The 22,269-nt window shown below is 39.0% G+C and overlaps 1 protein-coding gene across 5 annotated transcripts in view; it reads right to left on the bottom strand.

Annotated features, from left to right (window-relative positions):
* Window positions 1-2,067: 2,067 nt before the first annotated feature.
* The window catches only part of Npffr2 (neuropeptide FF receptor 2), an 86,767-nt gene continuing 66,565 nt past the window's right edge, over window positions 2,068-22,269 (bottom strand). For 3 of the 5 annotated variants that reach the window (XM_076546593.1, XM_076546594.1, XM_006991661.3), the window contains exons 2-4: window positions 14,736-15,070; window positions 11,590-11,689; window positions 2,068-6,965 (exon numbers count right to left, since the gene is read on the bottom strand). In XM_076546593.1, the coding sequence (XP_076402708.1) occupies window positions 6,140-6,965; window positions 11,590-11,689; window positions 14,736-15,063 (1,254 nt within the window). In that variant the 5' untranslated portion in view covers window positions 15,064-15,070 and the 3' untranslated portion in view covers window positions 2,068-6,139. Of the gene's footprint in view, window positions 6,966-11,589; window positions 11,690-14,735; window positions 15,071-16,560; window positions 17,740-17,781; window positions 19,087-22,269 lie in introns of those variants that run through there. The other 2 variants (XM_076546596.1, XM_076546595.1) reach the window with 2 other exon arrangements.

Raw genomic sequence — 22,269 nt, 5'->3', positions numbered from 1 at the left:
TTAGAATGCCAATTCCCCCTTTATCAAATGTGCCCTTTCCACATCATCCTGTTCTGCTTTCTCCTCTAGATTCTCACTATAACCATGGCTAATCGCACCGAGAAACAACTATACCATGGCTTACATGTCATGCTGCCTTGAATTAAGCGTCATGCACATTTTGAGGATATGAGCAGAATGGAGCCAGATTAATTGGCAGAATGTAACACTAATGTCTTTTAACAGAGTTCCCAATATAGTCCTGTTCCTCTCTGAAGCCTCTTACTCACAGTCTGTCTGCATTTCCCTCAGCATTCTGGTCTTTCAAGCTCTCATCAAAATAGCCCTTTAAACTCCATTTTCAACATTCTAGGTATTTTCTATTCCACAGCTTCTGCAGGGAGCAGAGCAAGTCCTGAGTGTGTGAAGTCCTGCATGAATGTGTATTTGACATGGGCATGGCCCTTTTGAGGACTCCAAGGCTCAGACCCATGGAACATTCCACAAAGCCAGTTCTTTATACAAGCTAGGCTCAAGAGGGGTAGTATAGTTCTCCTTGAGAGTCCGAGTGTTTATAAACAATTGGTCAGTGTGTGCAAAGACTAACAACTGCTGCTTCCTACTCCTGGATGTTTGCAGCCAGAGACTGCTTGCCTACAGAGACCTCCTACACATACCTCCTACCAAAACTAGCCAAGGCCCTGTGCGATATCTAACATGGTGAGGTTCCTGGTTGCAGCTGCTAGAGAACCTCACCTGATCCCAGTTTTACTGTACCTGTGTCTTTGTGTCTGTCCTCTCTTCGGCATCCCCCCCCCCCACATGTCCCTAGTCAAGGTTCTAGGACCCAACCTGCATAAGACTTTACAAGCTTCAATCTGTTCTACACTCCTTCTACATACCATCTCCAAAGGCTTAAAACAATATAGACGGTCACAAAAGTTACTCCACTTCTCAGTACCGTGTGTGTGTGTGTGTGTGTGTGTGTGTTACTTTTCTCATCATTGTGATTAAAGTACCCAATAGAGCATCTTAAGACAAGAAAGGCTCATTTGGCTCACAGTTCAAAAGGTTACAGTTCATCATGGCAGAAAGACTAACCTGAACTGCTTAGTCCACAGTAGCAGGACCTTGTTGCACTGCTTGTTCACACATGGTGGGTCAGGCAGCAGAGAGCATGGAGCAAGAAGCAGAAGTGGATACCATCTTCAAGGCTGCTTCCCAATGACCTACTTCTGCTACCTGGCCTCCAGCCCTTAGACTCCCCAGACTTTATAAGACATCAAAAATAGTTTTATGGTACCAAGTATTCAAACACATGAGCCAGTGGGAAACATTAAGCATTCAAACCATAACACATGAGATAATGTTTTCCCACCAAATTGGTTAGAAAAAGTTTTCAAGAATATGCAATATTTGAGAGCATATGTGAATAGATTATCTTATACCTCAGATGGATATAGAGTGCTTCTAAAGAATTAAGCAGAACCTTACAGTGAATATTAAGATATTAAGAAGTGCATTTTAGTCAAGCAATTTCATTTCTTCTGGGTCTGTTCTAAGATGCTAGAATATGTTCAGTGTTATGAGAATTTTACATAGTTACACATTTCACAAAATGAAGACTTTGGTGACATTTCCAGCCACAGAGAAGCTTAGTAAATAATGGAATGACATTGAAATTATTAAAATAATTTGGAAAACTCCTAAACAACATGGAAACATATCTGTGACACACTAAACTAATAAAATAGCTATAAAGCATAGATCACAGAATCATATCCTTATTAATGAAAGCATGCACACAGACCCCAAAGTGACCAAAATGATTATTGCTACATGAAAGTGGGATAATTAATGGTTTTCATTTTACTTAATTTGCATTTTAGTATTATCTAACACTTCTATTGAATTCTGGGTTTCCTTCAACAATAGAAAATAAAATATGGCTTGTACATATTTAATAAACTAAAACCAAGAAGTTATTTGTAACTGTTCAATTTATTTTTTAATAAATATTTATCATGTGTCTATTGTGTGTCAAGTACCTTCTTAGGGACTGGGAATAAAATGAAATATGAGACAAAATCTTTGCCTTACAGTTTACTGTTTGGTAGGGGATATAGATATTACACAAGTACATCAGTGAAATTTCAAGGTATTAGAGATAATGAGATCTACTATGGAGGAAATGATCAGGTAGAGTTTGAGCTGAGTCCTGGAGGAAGAGAAGGAGCCCACATGTGAAGGGAAATAGGGAGAGTGCATCTGGCAGAAGACAGGTGGGAAATCCAGGATCTGCAAAGAACTTGGGAGAGGAAAAAGGAATTAGTCAGGTGGCCAAGGTGACAGATTGAGTGGTGGTTTCAGAGGATGTCAAGAAGTTGGTCAGGACAGAAAAAGCAAAGACCTGCAAGTGTTAGTAAACACTCTGGTTTTTCTTCCAAGTTAAAAGCAACAATAATAATCAAAAATAAACTGTGATGTTTCTGATGCAACGAAGTGATATTTTCTGCCTGTTGCTGAGGACTCAGATGCCTAAAGCACAAAAGATGCATAAAAAGAAAAGAAAAGACGAAACAAGCTGGAGAAGTGGTCAAAGAATTAGAGGAAGTATAAATTAGTTAGAAACAAAGAACAGTGTACTAGCTAGTAAACAAAACAGTCAATTCAAATGCATTTTCATTTCTTAGAGTAGCAAAGCTCAAGAAAGACACTGGGTATGGTGTGAGGCTACTCTGAGACAGTCAGCTGCAAAGTGTGGGCTGTGCATTGATAACTTCGTGAAAAAGCAATAGTAGAAGCCGAAAGTGTTTCAAAATGGTCTGTCTCATTACTTCTTGTATTGTAGCTGTCCGTCCCATCATTCCTTGTCTTCTGAAAGTGTTTTGCTACTGATGGAGATGAGCTGTAAGGTGCTGACCTTAAAGCTGGATAGAATAAGTCTTTAAGCCAGTGGTTCTCCTTCATAAAAAGACATGCAATTTATTCTTTTCTTTGTACCAGCTGTATTTCTCGAAAATTCAAATAAAAGATATTAGCTTTACAGTCAGAAAAACAGCTATTGAAAAAGTAGTTGGAGATGAGTCCAAAACAAGTTCATTATAATACAAGATGATAACATTGGGAGAAAATGTTAAAATAGTTTTTGAATTATGTACATTGACTTCCCAACCTTTTTTTTTCTTTTTATAACTCTTAAATCTTAAGATTTTAGGGACATGAGTTAAGAGCACTTACTATTCTTTCAGTGAACCCAAGTTTGGTTCCCATCACCAACATCAGGTAGTTCACAACCACATATTAACTCAAACTTCAGGGGATCTGATACCCTCCTCTGATCTCCTCCATGCAGGTACCTATATACATGTGGCGTAACCCTCCTACAGATATTGAAGCATATGCATTAAAAAAAAAATTGGGAAAACCAGCTACTATGGACTTGGTTCTGCCTTCCAAAAAATGAGGACAACATATACTTCAGAGTACTTTTGTGAGGCTTAAAGAACATTTTGAAAATCACTTTACATGGTGTTAAGATTATGATATTATTATGTTATAGTACTATAACTACAGTACAATCAAAATATCAACATTTCCTTATACTAAATGTTAATAACTCTGCTTTTCATTTTACAATCTTGTCTCTCCCATCACGTGATATTCATAGAATAGCAAATGCATAAACCCGCTGTGATTCTAGTCTTGTAAATGAGACAATTTAGCTATGGAAAATATATTTGTCCAAAGTCTTACCCTAGCAGGTAGGTGCTCAATTTTCTGTGATTCCATAACCCTAATGCTAAGTACACATGTTTGGACATTTTAGTGTTCTCCATCCTTCCCTTTGTTGTTCCAGTTTATTAAAAACAAAACCTCTTATCTGTGCATCATTCATATGCTAGAATGATGATGGAGTTGTCTACACCAAGAATGTAGACGGGCTTCTTGAGGGGACTCCTTTGAACAGATGTTCAAGAAGGCTAACACAGGAAGTTGAAGAAGAACAAAAACAGTAAATAAAAAGCACAATCTAGGCTGAGCATCTTAGTTTGATAAGAGTTTAAAAATAATTTTTGTCAAAGATACAAAGAGCAGATATGGGGCAGGCCTTGGCTAGCCTGGGGCCTGTACATGTTTTAATGGAGCTTCCAAGAACATTTTACACTGGAGAACAAATTCACTATCTACTTAAGGAAGATGATTCTGCCAACTGTAGAAAGAGCTAAAAGCATCAAGACCACAGCAGGACACAATCCAGCAATGAGTACCACAAGCATTAAGAAAGAGGCAGTGAGAGGACATGGCTGACAGAACGCAGGAAGAAAGGAGCTGAGGGCTTTGGGAGAGTTCTGAGAACTGGTCAAATGTCTATCCAGGTCACAATACCAGGAGCAAGTCATAGTCTCTAGTGAATAATTTATAATGTCCAATTTCACCAACTATAAGCAGAAGTTCAAGAAATCAAGACAATAGGGAAGAATTCCTAACCTAAAGGTTCACAGAGCTGTGCACCCTGATGGCAGGAAGGAGCATATCATAACTCAATTCAGATCAAACCTCAATAATTAACTCTTGCCGGCCTGTTGGAAATCTTTCAACTTGAACTACAACAATGACTTCAAGAAATCCTGGATCTCAATAGCCAGGATTTATTCTTATCTGCCAAATAAAGTATTTTGTTGTAATGTTCAACTTTCTGGGAACTCAAGATAAACTTAGCACTTAAAATCACTACACTGCATAATGGTAACAGGGGGTTATCAATTCTCTTTTATATCTTCGTGCTAACTTATTAAACTATGAATGATATATTTTAAATATTGGTTCCAGTAGGAAGTGTGGAAAAGAATCCTTGCTCTGTCTATAGGTCAGGGAACTCTTAGGATGATGGCCCAGCAGCTCTGACATTACTCTTTCAAAGAGAAGGAAGACGTGGCACTCCCTGACATCTGCTGCACTGTGTAAGAATTTCTTCTTTTGCTTGGCTGTTCTGTCAAAATGCAGATCTTAAACCATGAAAATATTAAAACATCAACAGTAATTTCTTTTAAGAACTTTCTTAGATGTATTTGTGCCTGGTAGCTACAGAAGTCTAAAGAGGATTCAGATAATTTAAGTTCTGGGTGGTTGTGAACCACCATGTTAGTGATGGAGTCCATCAACAAGATCTATAAATGGTCTTAACCATTGAGCCATCTCTCCAGCCCCAGTAGTAATTCTATGGACTATTATGATTTCTCTAACTTTGTAATTTTCAAAAGAAAAAAAAAAACCTTAAATTGAAAGAAATCTGTGTTCCCTTCCCTGGTAATGCAGTTCTAACACATAAAGTGAAGCGACCAGGGACATTATTGCTGATGGACCTGCAACATCTTTCTTCAAGAGTAACCCAGATTAATTGACAGCAATGGGAAATCAGTAGCAAAGGCTTCAGATAACCCAATATTTTTTCTTAAAAGACTAAACCCATTTAAAAATCAGAGCGCATTAGTAAGTTTAAATTTTCAAATACAAAATCAACTGGAGAATTGACAAAATGCACTTTCATGCACAGTGCATTTTGATCCCAATTTAGTAGATATGTGTTCTTCTAGATCAGGGGTTCTTAACTTTCCAAAGGTTTCAACCCTTTAATAGAGTTCCTCATGTTATGGTGACCCCCAACCATAAAATGTTGCTGCTACTTCATTTGCTACTGTTCTGAATTGTAATGTAAATATCCGTGTTTTCTGATGGTCTCGGGAAACCCCTGTGAAAGGGTCATTTGACTCCCCCAAAGGGGTTGCGACCCATAGGTTGAGAACCACAGTTCTCGACAGATAGATGATAGAGGGCAGAAGAAAAGATGAATGGATAGATGGACAGACTAAAAGAAAGACTCACAAAAACAAACACATTTGATTTACTTGGCTCGCATAAAACCAATGATTAAAGTGGGAATGGTCAGATTGTGAAAAATTTCAGGCAAATATGAAAGTCACTGAATATTTCATGTACCATAAGACTGGTTAGGAAGGCCATTTTTATACCTTCAGATTTTTGACAAAATGGGCTTTCACCAGAATATTAGAAATGCAAAGCCACACTAAGCAGTATTTAAAGACATATCCATACTCATATACTACATAACACTGTCCCTCCCTTCCCTGAGCTCTTTTTAAACCTCAGTACTATTAGTAGCTTCTCTCATGTCTTCCACCAGGGATTCCTGTGTGGGATTTTCAGCACTTTTTCCACATATCAAATGTTCCCCACCTAGGTTTTGAGATGCAGGTTGCTGGACCAGCAGGCCAGATGTGTTTATGACCATGTTGCTTTTAGCTCTTAGGACATAGGCTTCCTGGGGTTTGGTTTTCTTTTGGCAGATCTGGAATGCGTCTTGGAAACCACTGCGAAAATTTTCATTAAAGAAACCATAAATGATGGGGTTGACACTGCTGTTGCAAAAGGCAAGCCAGTGGGCGAAGGGGTAGATGTAGATGTTGATGACACGCAGTTTGTTAGGAGACAGGTCAGCATAGTCTGAGAGCATCATCAGAGTCCATAGGGGCAGCCAGGAAAGCATAAAAAGGAGGGCCACAGTCAACAGCATCTTGATGACCTTCTGTTTCTTCTTGGATACATGCCACTGCTCCTGGCGCTGCTTTCCGGAGCAATTTGCTGAAGTCTTGAAGAGGGAAGTCCCAATCCGTGCATACATGACAACAATGAGGGACAGCGGAGCCAGGTAGATGGTGGCAAACAGCACAGTCGTGTAGATCCTCCTCATTTCCTGGTTCGGCCAGTCCTCCCGACACCAGTAGACTGTGCTGGTTTTATTGTGGGAGCCCAGTCTCACACGGTAGTATTTTTCTTCTTGTACGTGTAACATTATTGCAGATGGAGACATAATGGCGATGGCCAGGCCCCAGATGATCACAATAGTGACAAATGCTGTCTTGATAGTGAGCTTTGGCTTAAAGGGGTAGACCACACACCGGAATCTGCAATGAGAGGCAAAGATCAATGAAGCACTGCCTCAACTTCCAAACCTGATGCAAACATCCACCTATATTTCCCTCAAAAACACCCCAGGTTAGCACCTGGGGTAATGCAGCATGCATTGCCAATTTATATAACTGACAGAAGATATGTTTTAATTCAAAGTAAATGAATGAAGCAGATCAGATGCTATTAATGAGAAAATGCTATTATGGTGCTAATGGTATTACATCAGAATATACCAAATACGGTCCCTTAGAACTCTGCTGTAGAGTTAGTCCCATGGGCTTACATCAGCTGTTCCTTTAAGCATGATGAATTAAAGTATGAAGATTAGGATTTAGGAAAGGTCACAATCTTGCTTATTGTTATTCATGATTTCAATCCAAGCAGTTGCACTCCAGAACGGTAGGTTCAGTAGACAGCCAGTTCCACTGTGCTGCAGGAGACGCTCAGCAGCAGCAATCATAATCCATTTTCCCCCAGGTTCTTAATGTTCCTAATATATCGTTCATGTGGTTGGCCATGGAATGTGTTCTGGCTACTAGACATGAACCGGCATGCACATCAAGGCTGTCCTTTTGGATGCTTTTTCTGAAAATGCAGCTTCCAGGTTCCAAGAAACTTGAATTAGATGAGAAGCACATGGGGAAAGGCCCTGGGGAACATCAGCCTGGCCATCTTAGACATATCAGCCTCAATTTAATTCACAGGGTAACACTGCAGCATGAACGGTCTAGGGAGCAGAAGACTGAGAGAGCTGCTCACTCAACCCACAGACTCACAAGAGGAAGAAATTACCGTTTCTCATACAAAGGTGCTTTTAGCTATTTTACAATTATACAGGTCTATGAAGCACCATTATAAGTTCTGATAAAGACCCTTCTATATCCTCTCTTGAGCATGGCAGTTCAAAATCTGTTGAGGAACTTTATCACTTTTGTTATTGTGACTTTTATTATTGTTGGATATGTATTGCAAATAATTGTGTATGTGCTATTATGCAATTTTATGATTTTAGGCATGATCACCTACTTAATACATTTTTTGTTTTTGTGATTAATCTAAAGCAGATTTTATTGCTCAGAAGACAGTTGTACAGATAAAGAAAGGAATGTTTGACTAGAAACTCCAAATTAACTTCTGTGATGCACCTTCAGAAAAGCACTAATGAATGAATTGATGAAACCATATTGCTTAAGACACCACATACCTTGAATGCAAAATACAGAGAAATCAAGCTGTAACTGAGTTAAAAGATTTCTCCCTTCTGGCTAGCTTACATAGTGCCAGACGGTGTTTTGCAGGCTGCTGGGGGCGGGGGGGGGTGCAGTAAAGACATAAAAGTTCTTACTCAGCTGGGAACTTTATGAACCAATCTGCCAGGCAAGATGTGTTCATTGGTGAAACTGTGCCACAACTGTTATGGGGGAAACCAGTTCCTCTCTGGGGCTGACTCTGAGGTCTGCTCCACAAGAGGAAACCCATGCCTACTGCTGTAAACCAAGTCAAAAACCCTGATTAAAGAGGTCACAGGCCCAAGGAAGGAACCTATTACTGATCCTTAGCTGAAGTGAAACAGCTTCAAACTTCCTTCTGAATATCTTTGTTTATACCCACCGACAAAGGCTATGCTCAGCCATAACCCGAGAATCCCCTCTTCAATGGATGTTGATGAAAGCAGAGAGCCATAAGATGCTGAGAATAATGGATGGTTGAAGACTCAGACCTAAACAAGACTGTAGCATGAATCTTAAATGGTCTTATTAATAAAAGCAAACCCAGAGCCAGGTATTGGGGTGAATGCTAGAAGATCAGAGAAGCAGAACAGGCCACAGCCACCTCACCTTGCCAGTTCCTCAGCTGATCCCGTTTCCTCAGACTGGATGCCTTTTAGCTGAATTGTGCTGCTCAAAAGCCTAAAAGCTTAACCAGCATCTAGTTCCTCATTCTCATGCCTTAAATACCTTTCTGCTTCCTGCCATCACTTCCTGGGATTAGAGGCTTGTGTCACCACACCTAGCTGTTTCTAGTGTGGCCTTGAATTCACAGAGATCCATGTGGATTTCTGCCTCTGGAATGCTAGGATCAAAGGCGTGTGTGCCACTCCACTATTTTCTGGCCTCTATATCTAGTGGCTGTTCTGTTCTCTGACCCCAGATAAGTTTATTACGGTGCACAATATTTTGGGGAACACAATACCACCACACAAGACATTTGTTCCATCCCCCTTAAGACTCAGTGAAAGTGAAGAATAGGAAGAATATAAGACAGAAAACAGGGAGAAGAGCCGTGAAATGCCATCTTCAAAGCATGATAAGGCCACAGCAATCATCAGCTCACAGTTGCTGTGCCTACTGGGTCTGTACAAGTGCAGCCCATCCACAACAGTGAATGGTGACAGGGCTCATGAGGCCATTATCAGTTACTGCTGAACTATTAGCTCCTAACAGATTCTGGGTGATGGGCAAGTCAGTATCTACTTATATAGCCTCTAGTGAACTCACACGGCTCTGATAGATAGTCCCAAAGCCATGGTCACATAAACAGCTTCATTAAACTCTGTGTGACACAGAACAAAATAGCAAGTCATAAGTATTGGAAAGAGATGGGTAGGAAAGAAGGGATTGTGGTAGTAGTGGGAGCAGAGATAAGAGAGGCTGTGGGACAGAGTCATCAGAATGAACCATATACATGTAGGAAATTGCCAAAGATTATAATTCATTAATAAAATAAGAATGATAATTTAATATTATATGTATTACTGGTACAATCTCTGAATAATTAAAAATGAAATAAATGAAACTAAAGTGATAACTATGAAGAAAAACTCAAATGTATGAAGCCTTAATTAGTGTTTCTATTGCCATGATAAAGATGATGACCAACACAGGGTGTGGTGGCACATGCCTTTAATCCCAGCACTCAAAGTGATGGTGGATCTATGAGTTTGAGACCAGCCTGGCCTACACAATGAATTCCAGTCCAGCCAAGGATACCTATTGAAACTCTGTTTCAAAAGACAAAACACAGCAAACAAAAATTTCACAAGCAAAATCAATTTGGGAGGAAAGGGTTTATTTCAGCATATAATTCTCAACTCACACTTTACTTAAGGAACTCAAGACAAGAACCCTGGAGGCAGAGGCCAAGGAAGAGTGCTACTTACTGGCTTGCTCAATTTGTTTTCTTATTCATCCCAGGACCACCTACTCAGGGAAAGTACTACCCACAATGACCTGGGCCCTCCCACATCAATTATTAATCAAGAAAATGCCCCCACAGACTTGCCTACATGCTGATCTTATGGAGGCATTTTTATTTTCAGTTGAGATTTTTTTCCTCTCAGATGACTCTATCTTGTGTAAAGTTGACTAAACACTAGACAGAACATGTCTAACACACAAACTAAAATTCAACAACCTGATGCAGATCAAGGCATTCATGCCACACAAAGAATAAAACGACTTTACGTTTATTTATTGATTAACCTCATTAAATTTTCAAACATGAAAACTAGAAGAAAAGGCATGATGTCCTTTGTTGTTGCTCTCTAGACCTGACAAATGTCCTTCTCATCTCTACACCATGCTGTCTTAAATACAACATTTCAGATGCAGCTGCGTTCCTCTTGGCAGCCAGCCACACGCGTTCATTTGCCTCTTTGCAGAGACATTCAGAAGTCACTAGCCATATCTCCTGTATATGCAATGCTGCATTTTCAGCATTTGCCTGCATCTGGAATGTTTAAGATTTCACATTGTGACACCATATCGTGTGTGTCATTATGCAATCTCTCTGGCAGTTTATATTTTTTAAATGTATATATGTTGAATTATGCTGCCCTGCTTCATCATTTGAAATCTCTCTAACATTACTCACTGAAAAAAAGCATTGTTTGTTTATTTTAATATCATTTACTTTCTAAACTATATAAGATCAATGTTTATTTTTAACTTTTTTTCAAGTGTCCTATCAGAAACATTGCTCAAAGCATGTAAGGACACCTAAGTACCAAATGTGAAGTAAAAACAAACATTTTAAGCTTAAGATCGAAATAGAAATACAAATGATAGTATAGCTTTTGTTCACTGTAATGAACCCCAATTACTATATAATGTTCACTTGCAGGACATCCTTGCATTTAATGTGTTTCTTTAAAGTGTGATGTATATTTTGAGTGAGCACACACACAAAAACCATGTATCTTTTACCCAAAAGTGATGTGGTTTATCACTTCAAACACTGAGGGTCCAATTGGCCTTGTTATGTGGTTATTGCAAAGAAGAATAATGTCTCAATGATTCTAAAATTAAATATCTCAGTTCATATTCCCAAGCTGTAACTGCATGGGAAATACTAACACTTTAAGATCTGAGTAAATACATGTAATTACATGCTAAGTAATCTGTTATAAATCTTCAGTGAAGCAACAATTTTGTGGTAGTACTCTGTATTATAGTAATATAAACAGGTAGATAGTTATATCAGTATATTACGTATTATATATACATACACATACATGTATGAATATCAGTATATTCAGTATCATTTAATAGCAGTGACAAGCTGTAGTAACTTGGTAAATCAACACTTTCTGAAACTCAGGATTTGGAGCTGACTTACCTGTCCACGGCTATGGCAACCAAGGTAAAGACTGAAGCGGAGACTGATATTCCCTGCACCAGCCCACTGATCTTGCACATGCTGCTTCCAAATGGCCATCCTGGGTGGGAAATGGAACAGTCTTTTGAGAAGATTATTTTGCCACACTCTACTGCAAATAAGAACAGAGTGTCAAGAAATGAAGGCAGCCCTGGGACGTCTCCTGGTGCTTTTGGTAATTTCTCCAGACAGAGTGTTTCATCAGCACAGTATTCACAAGGCAAAACTAACCCAGTAACAATTACATCCGAGACACTCTAGGAAGTACTTCACACCTGCCTCTGCTTAATCCCCTGGGGAGGATTTGAATCTGTTTTATAACTCATAATATCTCCAGATAAGGTAAAAATCAAATATACACCTTGCCCCAGCCAGTTATTAGCATCATAAGATTTAAACTCAGCTATGTTTCCAGAGTGGAAACCAGCAAACCTTAGGTTACAATGCTCTAAGCAAATACAGCAGCCAGAGAAATAATTTTCTAATTTGGAAATACACTCTATAACTTGTGAGGAACTGAGAATTACATAGGAAGCAAATATGTACAGTATGCAATTTACACAATAGTGATGTCTAGAATAAAGACTCCTATATATAAATGGAAATAACAGAGTTTCTTACCTAAACTTTGGTGACGAGAGAAATAAGCAAAACTATTTGAGCAGTTTGACCTACTAAAAACTCATTTGCTGTTAAAAAAAAAATAGCATCTCCTATGAACAAACACTCTAGACATGTTTTTTGGATTTAAATTTTATTGTTAAAAAATCCTGTAGTTTCTTTTCTAAAAAACAAACTACTCATATATAATTTCTATTAGTCTAAATACCGTAAGCGAGTCTATTTTTAACAGGCATCCCTACTTAGATTTGCCTTTCACTTTGCTTTTTGAAGCAGGGGTTTGCTATGTTGTTTAGATCGATTTCAAACTTGCAATTTCTCCATTTGAGCCTCCCAAGCAGTTTAGATCATAAAATATATTCCCTGGTGAGTCTATTAAACACATAAGACCTCACACTATAAAACAAACCAAAAATGGTTCTTCGTGCTAGAAAGCCTGAAACCTCAAATAAAGGAATAGAAAAAAGGATTGTGTAATAGAAAATTCACACAAAAACAGAATAAACAAGTTACCAGTAATGTCTGAAATATAGAATAATTGTAAAGAAACATACAGAAAATTAACAAAAATAGGCCAAGTAATTTAAAACAATGAAAATGAAGAACTCAAGATGAAAGTTGAGGAAATCCTTCTCTGCCCCACAGTGTTGGGGATTGAGCCCAGGACCCTGTATAGGCGAGGTAATCATTCTGACCATGAACTACATATTTAGCCCTTGGATTTTAAAAAATATTTATTGTAATTTTAAAATTATGTGTATGTATGTGTCTGTGTATAAGTATATACAGGCAAGTTCAGGTGCCCACAGAGGCCAGGAGAGAGCATCAAATTCCCTAAAAGTTAAAGTTATAGGCACTTTTGAGTCAACCAACATGGGTGCTGGGGACTGAATCTAGGTCTTAAGCATCACACAATCTTAAGCATCACACAATCTGTCTAGTCCCAAACTCATGGATTTTAAAGACAGTGTCTTTATGTTAACCAAGGTGAACTTTAATTAGCAATCCTCCTGCCTGGATCTCCAAAGTGATGATATTATATTATAGGTATATACCTCCATGACTTTAGCACGCACACACACACACACACACACACACACACACACACACACACACACACACATTTTTGAAGAATAGAATAATAAGAAGCATAAATTGAATGAGAAACAATGAAAAGGGACATCCTGTCCTCCTGTATGTGATTAACACAGGCAAAGGAAGGGAAAAAACTTGGTCGAGAAAATTTTCCAGGATGAAGCAAATTGGTTTTCAGAAAACCAACTTCCAGCCCTAATTTCATAAAATTCAGAACACTAGGATGAAAATAACTCAAAAAGTTTTTAGGAAGAAAAAATACACAACTCAAATAAAAGACAGCAAGTATCAAAAATGTTCAAGAGTAACTCAACATTTCTCAGAAGCAACAAGAAAATGATCCCTTTAAAATTCTGAGAGGAAAATTTTCCAAGCCAGAATTGTTCACATAGCTAACTGTAATCAATTGTGAGAGTGAAAGAAATCATTCAGAGACACATAAATTCTCAGAAATGTTCCATCACGATGTGCTATTTCTTGGGAAGGAATAAAGTAGAAAGAAGATGTGGTATCAGAAAACAGGGCCAAATACAAAGAGAAGTGGAGAAGATTGCGAGGGCATCAGTGGGAGAGAGCTAACAAGTCACTGAGCAATTCCCATCACAGCCAGTGGAAGAGGTGAAGGGTGTGATGCGTGCTTGTGTTTATGTGGTATAAGGGGATTATGGAAATGGAATTTCTGTCTTATGCAGTTTAGAAAACAGAAAATGGCATGAGCTGCATGTTACTTAGATATATGGTCATAATTACCAAAGTAAAGACATGAAATGCTGTAAGTGGGTGCCTATTGGAAAACAAAAGCAAGGGTACAGTAACATGACTTATGTGCAAAATATTAATCTTCTAATTCAAAATAATGATGTCAGGAAACTGAATGTCATGAGAGGACAGGAGCTTTGAAATAGCTGGTGCTGCTGCGGAGATCTTCAATATGCTGCAATTATTTCATTGTTTTTCTTATTTTGGTAGGAACGTGAACATCTCAAGTCTTATTCCTCAACTAGTACAATATTAAACCAACACTCTGAATGAAAACCCTACTTGGATGAGGGAATACACTGTCCCTGCACCTCTAGACCATGTAAGATGGTATAAAAAAATAATGACATGGACCCAGAAGTATGGGAAGGAAGTTCTTGTTCCCAAACCATACATCTATTTGATCATTACATGTTTTGTTTAGAATGTGAACAAGATCTTCATCTTGTGAAGATATCATCACCTGGAACACTTCAGGGCACTCAATAAGTATGTATAAATGAATGAGTGAATGAATGAATGAATGAATGAATGAATGAATGAATGAATGAATGAATGACTATGCTCTGACTCTGAGCATATGTGGAAACATTTTCTGAGGGCATCTTTATACTTCACACAACTCAACATACCTGCTATGATGTTGTCCAGCAATGTGATAGGCATGCAGAATATTCCAACCAGCAAATCACTTATTGCCAGGTTTAAGATGAAGAAATTAGTCACAGTGTGCATGTGTTTGTTCCTTATTACAATAAAGCAAACTACAGTATTTCCCACCATGCACAGGAAAAAGATCAGGAAGTAGGAACTAATGAAGATCGCTGCCACTTGAGGCTGGTGAAGATAATAGTTCACATAGGTGATGTTGATATCAGAGTACCAGGGATGCTGTGTGTCATTGCTACTCCAGGTGTGATTCCAGTTTTCTGAAGAGTTTGAGTCCCATTTCCTGCTCATAGTGGACCTTAACAAAGGAGAGGTAGAGAAGAGAAGATTAATGAGAGAGAATTAATTCTACATTGGTAGAATGTAACTTCTATGTAACTTACTGGGTATTTTTTCAACATTGTTGAATTTAAATGAGCTCTCAGTTATCCACCAGTTTCACATGAAAGTGAATTATAAATGAAGCATTCATCATATTAGGATTTCAACTAGAAGCATTTGAAATTATCCCTTTGTGCCATTCACAACAATCAGTACAATTGATTCCCTTATGTTCTTGTAAGACGGGGTGTATCAGCAGAGCCTCCAGCCTGTCTAATAATCTGGCAAGGGATTATTTCTATGGGTGTTTGGAAGATACAGACCCACCTCTGTATTCAGATTATCAGACAAATTTTTCAAATTGTACTCTTATATTCACCTTTTAAGAATGGTGTTAGAAAATTTAAATTGGTAGATATCAATTTAAGTGGACCAACCACTGATTTGGCAAGACTACACTTTGAAACACTTTGGGGCAATTAGTGACTTCACAATCTCTCCTGGACCTTTGCCAAGTATACTTTTATCACTGTAGAGAGTCATGTTCGTCCTGCAAATATCACAGTAAGTACTGAACTATGTACTACATATCTGATACTTGATTTTGGATACTATTCCCCTTGAATAGTTGTTATCTAAGCAACCCTCTACTGAACTTTGAAACTACTAATTTGAGAGTCGCATATCTGGTGAAGTCGTTATTCATCTCTTCACTGAGCTTTGTTGTAGATGACACTTCTGCTGCAGGCCTCAGGAATATATCATAAGAACTTAGCTGGTTATGGCAAAGTCACCTGGAGGAATCAGGGAATTCCTCCAGAGGAAGCCAAATTCCAAGGAGCTCTTGGTGTTACTTGGCTTGTTATATATCAGCTGTCTTCTGTTATGAAAATCATGTGTGCCTTCATAGTTTTCCCAATGGACTTTTCCCTAAGAAGGGCTAACAGTGTGAACTGATCACTCTCTGGACATACACATTCCAGGTATTTGGAGAACTGCCTCAGGAAAGGCTTTCTCTGGAATCAGATATCTCCCTTGGCCACTTTCAAGGACTAGCAGTAATAACAGTCCACATGCAAGTCTCCTGATTTAAGACAAATTCCACAAAGAGACATCGCCTAGGTCAGGTGGATGTTCAGTAATAGCTTTACACAATTTAGCTCAGACCCTCCTTTCTTACAGTCTTACTAACTTTATAGACCTCTAACTCCTTATCTAACCACTTCTAGGAATATTTGAATAACCTTCTGCACTGACAGTTATGCTCAGCCAGAACCCCAGTTCAAGCCTCCCTATAATTATCATCATTGGCAGCATCCGGCCAGGTCCATCCCCTGATGGAGGAAAGTACTTTATCAGAGATACCTCTGTACTCTCTAAGAACAGACTTAAGCATCCGACTACCTGTTTGAGAAGGTCTGGAGGATGTGCCAATTAAGCTTTACTTCCTCCTTTCCCAAATCTTACCTCTAGTTCCAGATCTCCCATTAACTATCACCAGAGGCATCTAGCTGTACACAGGTTGCCTAGCGACTGAGCACACTTTCCCCCTACCCTGTGGGAAAAAAATGGCAGATAGCTTGGACAGATATGAGTCACAGGAAAAAAAGAAGACAGTTTTATTTTCTCCCATTGACCTAGCAACTTATAGATTCTTAACATTTTCTACCAATCACGTTTAAGATTATAGTTGAGCATATAAGAGCCCTCTTCTTAGATATTACCTGAATTTAGCCTTTAGTTAATTCATTTCCCCATTGGTCACTTCCCTTTGGGGTTGCAAATGATAATTAACGGTTATTGCCTCCCTATGTGATTCTTATCACCCCTCCATTTGACCCTGGAAGCCTGGCTTTGCACTGCTAAGGGAATACTGCTTGTAAGTGTATATATACCAGGACTTCCAGGGCATGTGGAGGACAGAGAAGAGAAGAGAATGGAAGAACTAGATGGGTAAGAACTTGAGAGGAACAAACTGAGATGGGGAAGAAGTAGATTGAAGGGCTAGAAGAGACTACTAGAGAAATGAGATGGAAGATAAGGAAAAGCCAGATGGGGAAGAACAAGATGAGGAAGAACGAGATGAGGAGAGAGAAGGAGATGGGAGAGAAGATGATATGGGAAAGAACAAGATGAATAAGAATCTAGGAGGGGCAGAACTAGATGAAGGAATTAAGATAGAACCTAGGGGGGACCGCAGACAAGTGTAGAGAGAAACCAGGCTAGAAATGAGCTAAATATGAGAGCAGAATATAAGCTTGTAACTGACACAGAATAATAAAGTATATGGACTAAGGAGTTTCGTGTACATAGATTCATTTCTTCTCATCAAAGATTAATCATCAGCTGGTTGTAGATTCTTCCCAGACCCTGGGAGGGGACTATCGAGGGGCTGAACCCCCATAGTCCCCAATACACTTCTGCATGAAGTCACTGAATGAGCAAGATACTGTTGTTCTATTTCCTGGCTGAACCAGAGAGACAAAGTTTTATGGCTTTCCTCTGGGAAAGGATCCCTTTGTAAATTAAGCATTGAATGCACAATGAACTCCTCTTAGGAAAAGGATTGAAATACATGAGCAGTAACAGTTTTTACACAGTCATTTTTCTTTTAGATTTACAGAATCCTACTGTCTTGGAAGCCACAGGACAGAAAACTTAAAATCTGTACATTGCACTGATGCCCACCTATTTGGTGTGCTTCCCCACTGTTCTGGATGTAGACCTCATGCCTGCAACCCAAAGATAACATGGAATCTGCTGATGAGTCTTTATCATCTTCAGTTTCCAAAACAAATCTTCTTTGCCCAACAACTTGCCTTTTGCATCACTGTTCTTAAGTGATGAGAAATGAATTTTGTTTCATGGTTACATTTTTTTAAGTATAGAAAACAGTAACTAGATATTAAGTCATTAAAATAGATGAGGGGGATTAATTTTAATACCATGTATTATGTTACCCTTTCATTTCCTTTTTTTCCTCTGATTATTTTAGGTTATCCTTGGGTTTCTCCTATATTTTATAGCTGTACTCACCTCCCCCAAAAAGCAAAAATCAGAAACCCTTTTTGAGGTTTCAGAATGTATTCTACACTCAGATTCCACACCTTTTTTTCCACTGAGGACAGCGTTGTGAGTAAGCTATGTAGATTTGGATAAAGAACTCAAACCCATGTCCTTTAGCTATCTCATCTAAAAGGTAATGTTAGCACATGTGCATGCTTCATAGTGTTGAAGGCTTTCATAAAATAATTATTGCTAAAATGCATTTTGTTTATACTAGAGGTCAAACTTAGCAATAAGTATCTTTATTATGTACTTTTTACAGCAACACAAACAGGTAACGAAGGCAATAGCCAAATTAATTTGTAGTGGGTAGCCATTCCAGCTTGGATCTGGAAGTTCCAACCCCCATTGAGACTCTGGAAACTGTCACACCTACGAGGCGGGGCCAGGGGAGGCGCCTGGAGAGCTGGATGGGCCAGTGCTCTCTCTGTGCGCTCTCTGAACATTGGAGGTGGACTGAGCAGAGCTCCAGAGAACACCACTGGACTGTGATACACCTTTCCCAGACCCTGCGACCTACCTTTCACTTAATTTGTGAGTTATGCCATTAAATAAATATCCTTTTAACTACGTGGAGTGGCCAAAATAATTTTACCAATATTAATTATCTGTCAAAGATCACCAATAAGAAAGTAGACATGGAACTGTTTCTTCCAGGAACCGGAATTCCTCTAGAGTTAATGTTTTTATTTTTTTTAAAAATTCATTTATTTATTATGTATACAGTGTTCTGCGTACATGTGTCCCTGCAGGCCAGAAGAGGGCACCAGATCTCATTACAGATGGTTATGAGCCACCATGTGGTTGCTGGGAATTGAACTCAGGACCTCTGGAAGAGCAACCAGTGCTCTTAACCACTGAGCCATCTCTCCATCCCTAGAACTAACATTCTTAATCTTACACTATAACCCACATAATGCAATTCACGTATATAACATAGAGACTCAGTAAACATTTGGTACTATTTTCCTCCCTCCCTCCCAGGCTTTCTCCTTTTCTACCTTTTTTGTTTTAATGGGATTTATTTTAACTTGCTACATGCTATATTCAGAAATATGATACCAGAATGTAAAATATCTACAGTGTGCCTTTTATTAATATAATTTTTTTTGTTCAAAAACTGAGTGCTAATTCTTACTCTTAAAATAATTTCGGCTTAGCCGGGCGGTGGTGGCACACACCTTTAATCCCAGCACTTGGGAGGCAGAGCCAGGCAGATCTCTGTGAGTTTGAGGCCAGCCTGGGCTACCAAGTGAGTTCCAGGAAAAAGCACAAAGCTACACAGAGAAACCCTGTCTCGAAAAAACAAAACAAAATAATAATAATTTAGGCTCATGAAGGGGCTGAACAAAGGATACAGTTACCAGGCTAGCCCTCTGGGGAAAGTGCTTCTCTGTCTTCTTTCCCGGGACGGAGGGGAACTTCTTTTTTCTTTCGTTTATTTAACAAAAAGTGCCATGGTGACCATGTGCTAGTGTTCTAGGAACTAGAAATACAACTATGAAATGAATCAAGTCTCAACCTCCAGGAGACTAGGAATTCAGACAATGGGGCACTGAAACCCGTTCACAACCCTTTGTGAAGGTCAGTTTTACATCATTGCTCCCAGCTCTCTCATGTTACAGGCTGGATAACACAGGAATATTTACAACAACAACACTTCTCCTCCAGCAAACTTGAAATGTGTGTGTGTTGGGGTGGGGTGGGGGGCTTTCTCTTTATGCTTCCTTAAAAAAAGAATGGCTAGTAATATTTATCAGCATGTCAGTGACTCAAATGAGCCCTTAGAGGAAAAAACAGAGGTTTGAAAAAAGAGTATAATTACGTAAACATTTAAAAAAAAGAGGTAAAAAGAAAAATTATGTAACTACACCAGGATAATAGAAAAAGCAGGTAATATAAATTTTAAAAGTACAATAAATGAAGCAATGTGGAAAACTAGAGAGACAATATAACAGTGTAAGCATGTCTTCATAACAGACTAGATCAAGATAATGTCCATGAAATGAAATTAGCCTGTAAATTAAATCACATCTCAAATGAAAAGTTTATATGCAGTCCCCTTAATTTCCTAATGGCAATAAAGTATTTTCCAGTTTGCTTTTCACTTTTCAAAAATCTGATATACTAACTTTACTACAGTGACAAAATCATAATGAAATGCAAAAAAGGTTATAATAAACAAATAGCTTTGAGAATGGAGTCAATCATCACATACGTATGGGGAAAACTCCATAAATAAGTCAGTTCACTCTAGTTTGACATAGAAAAAGTTTATTTAAATGCATTATGATTAAAAATTTCACATTTGGGATTATATCTGCCAATTAGAATTCCTAGAAAGAAGCTGTGTCTGCAAAGACTGTTGACTGACAGAACTGATGTGGAGAGGTTGGGATGCTGCAACTTCAGACATTAATTACTTTATCTTGGGCTAGGTTTAGCCCCATGAAGAGCCATTCCTTGCCTATAAAAGTTAAAAGTCTTTTAGAATCTTTTAACTGACAGCCCTAGGTCCCACCAATCCAAAAGCTAAAAATATCATTCAATAGCATCTGGGGCCTATAGAGAAGCTTCTCCCATGTTGCTGTACCCACCCTCTGATGTACCCACCTTCTGATGATATACCCACCTTCTGATGTACCCACCTTCCGATGTACCCACCTTCTGATGTACCCACCTTCTGATGTACCCACCTTCTGATGTACCCACCTTCTGATGTACCCACCTTCTGATGCTGTACCCACCTTCTGCTGTGCCCACTTTCTGATGATGAACCCACCTTCTGATATACCCACCTTCTGATGATATACCCACCTTCTGATGTACCCACCTTCCGATGTACCCACCTTCTGATGTACCCACCTTCTGATGTACCCACCTTCTGATGTACCCACCTTCTGATGTACCCACCTTCTGATGTACCCACCTTCTGATGCTGTACCCACCTTCTGCTGTGCCCACTTTCTGATGATGAACCCACCTTCTGATATACCCACCTTCTGATGATGTACCCACCTTCTGATGATGTACCCACCTTCTGATGATGAACCCACCTTCTGATGATGTACCCACCTTCTGATGATGTACCCACCTTCTGATGATGTACACACTTTCTGATGATGTACCCACCTTCTGATGATGTACCCACCTTCTGATGATGTACCCACCTTCTGATGATGAACCCACCTTCTGATGATGTACCCACCTTCTGATGATGTACCCACCTTCTGATGATGAACCCACCTTCTGATGATGAACCCACCTTCTGATGATGTACCCACCTTCTGATGATGTACCCACCTTCTGATGATGTACACACTTTCTGATGATGTACCCACCTTCTGATAATGTACCCACCTTCTGATGTACCCACCAATGCGTTTTAAAAAGGCATTGATTTATGACTTTGTTCTGTAAAACTATAAAACCCCATGAAACTCCCACCACGTTGGAACAATGAATTTTCGATAACCCAAATCTGTTATCCCAGGGCCATGGCCACTCAAATTTGGCTCTAGGATAAACTTTCTCTGTTCCCTTAAGGCAGGAGCTCTGTTTTTTTCTCCTCACACTTAGCAAGTGCAGTGACTCTAAAGCAGTAACAAAGGCAATAAAAAAAAACTGCTACAAATAGTCTGTGCTGCTGTTATTTCATTCTTTTTTAGTAGATGTGTACATAAATTTAAAATAGTAATTATGTATTATTGGAATATTACAGCTTCATTACCCATATAGATATTGAGATTCATTCCATACTAAAATGATCAACTTCAGTGATATATTTGAACACAGAATCACATTAATGCATTTTAATGGCATCCTTCTGTGTCCCACAAAGGGCCCAACCCTGAAGCTATTGGTGTCTATCAAGCTCCTGGAACCACAGGCTTTTTGAGAACCAGGGAAACACATCAATTACTGCTCCTGACTAGGATAATCAAAGGTACTGTAATTGTGAGGGGCCTACTTCTCCAGGTCTCTTATGTAATCCAGCTCCTGGGAAGACAAGACAAAAATATTCAGGAGACATAAATGGAATTACAGACTCCAAGAAAGCATAAGGAGTTATACAACAACAAATTGCCAGAACAGAGGGAGAGAGGGGGG

The sequence above is a fragment of the Peromyscus maniculatus genome, chromosome 10 (genome assembly GCF_049852395.1).
Source record: "Peromyscus maniculatus bairdii isolate BWxNUB_F1_BW_parent chromosome 10, HU_Pman_BW_mat_3.1, whole genome shotgun sequence".
Lineage (NCBI taxonomy): Eukaryota > Metazoa > Chordata > Mammalia > Rodentia > Cricetidae > Peromyscus > Peromyscus maniculatus.
This window is presented reverse-complemented; position numbering and strand designations above follow the sequence as displayed.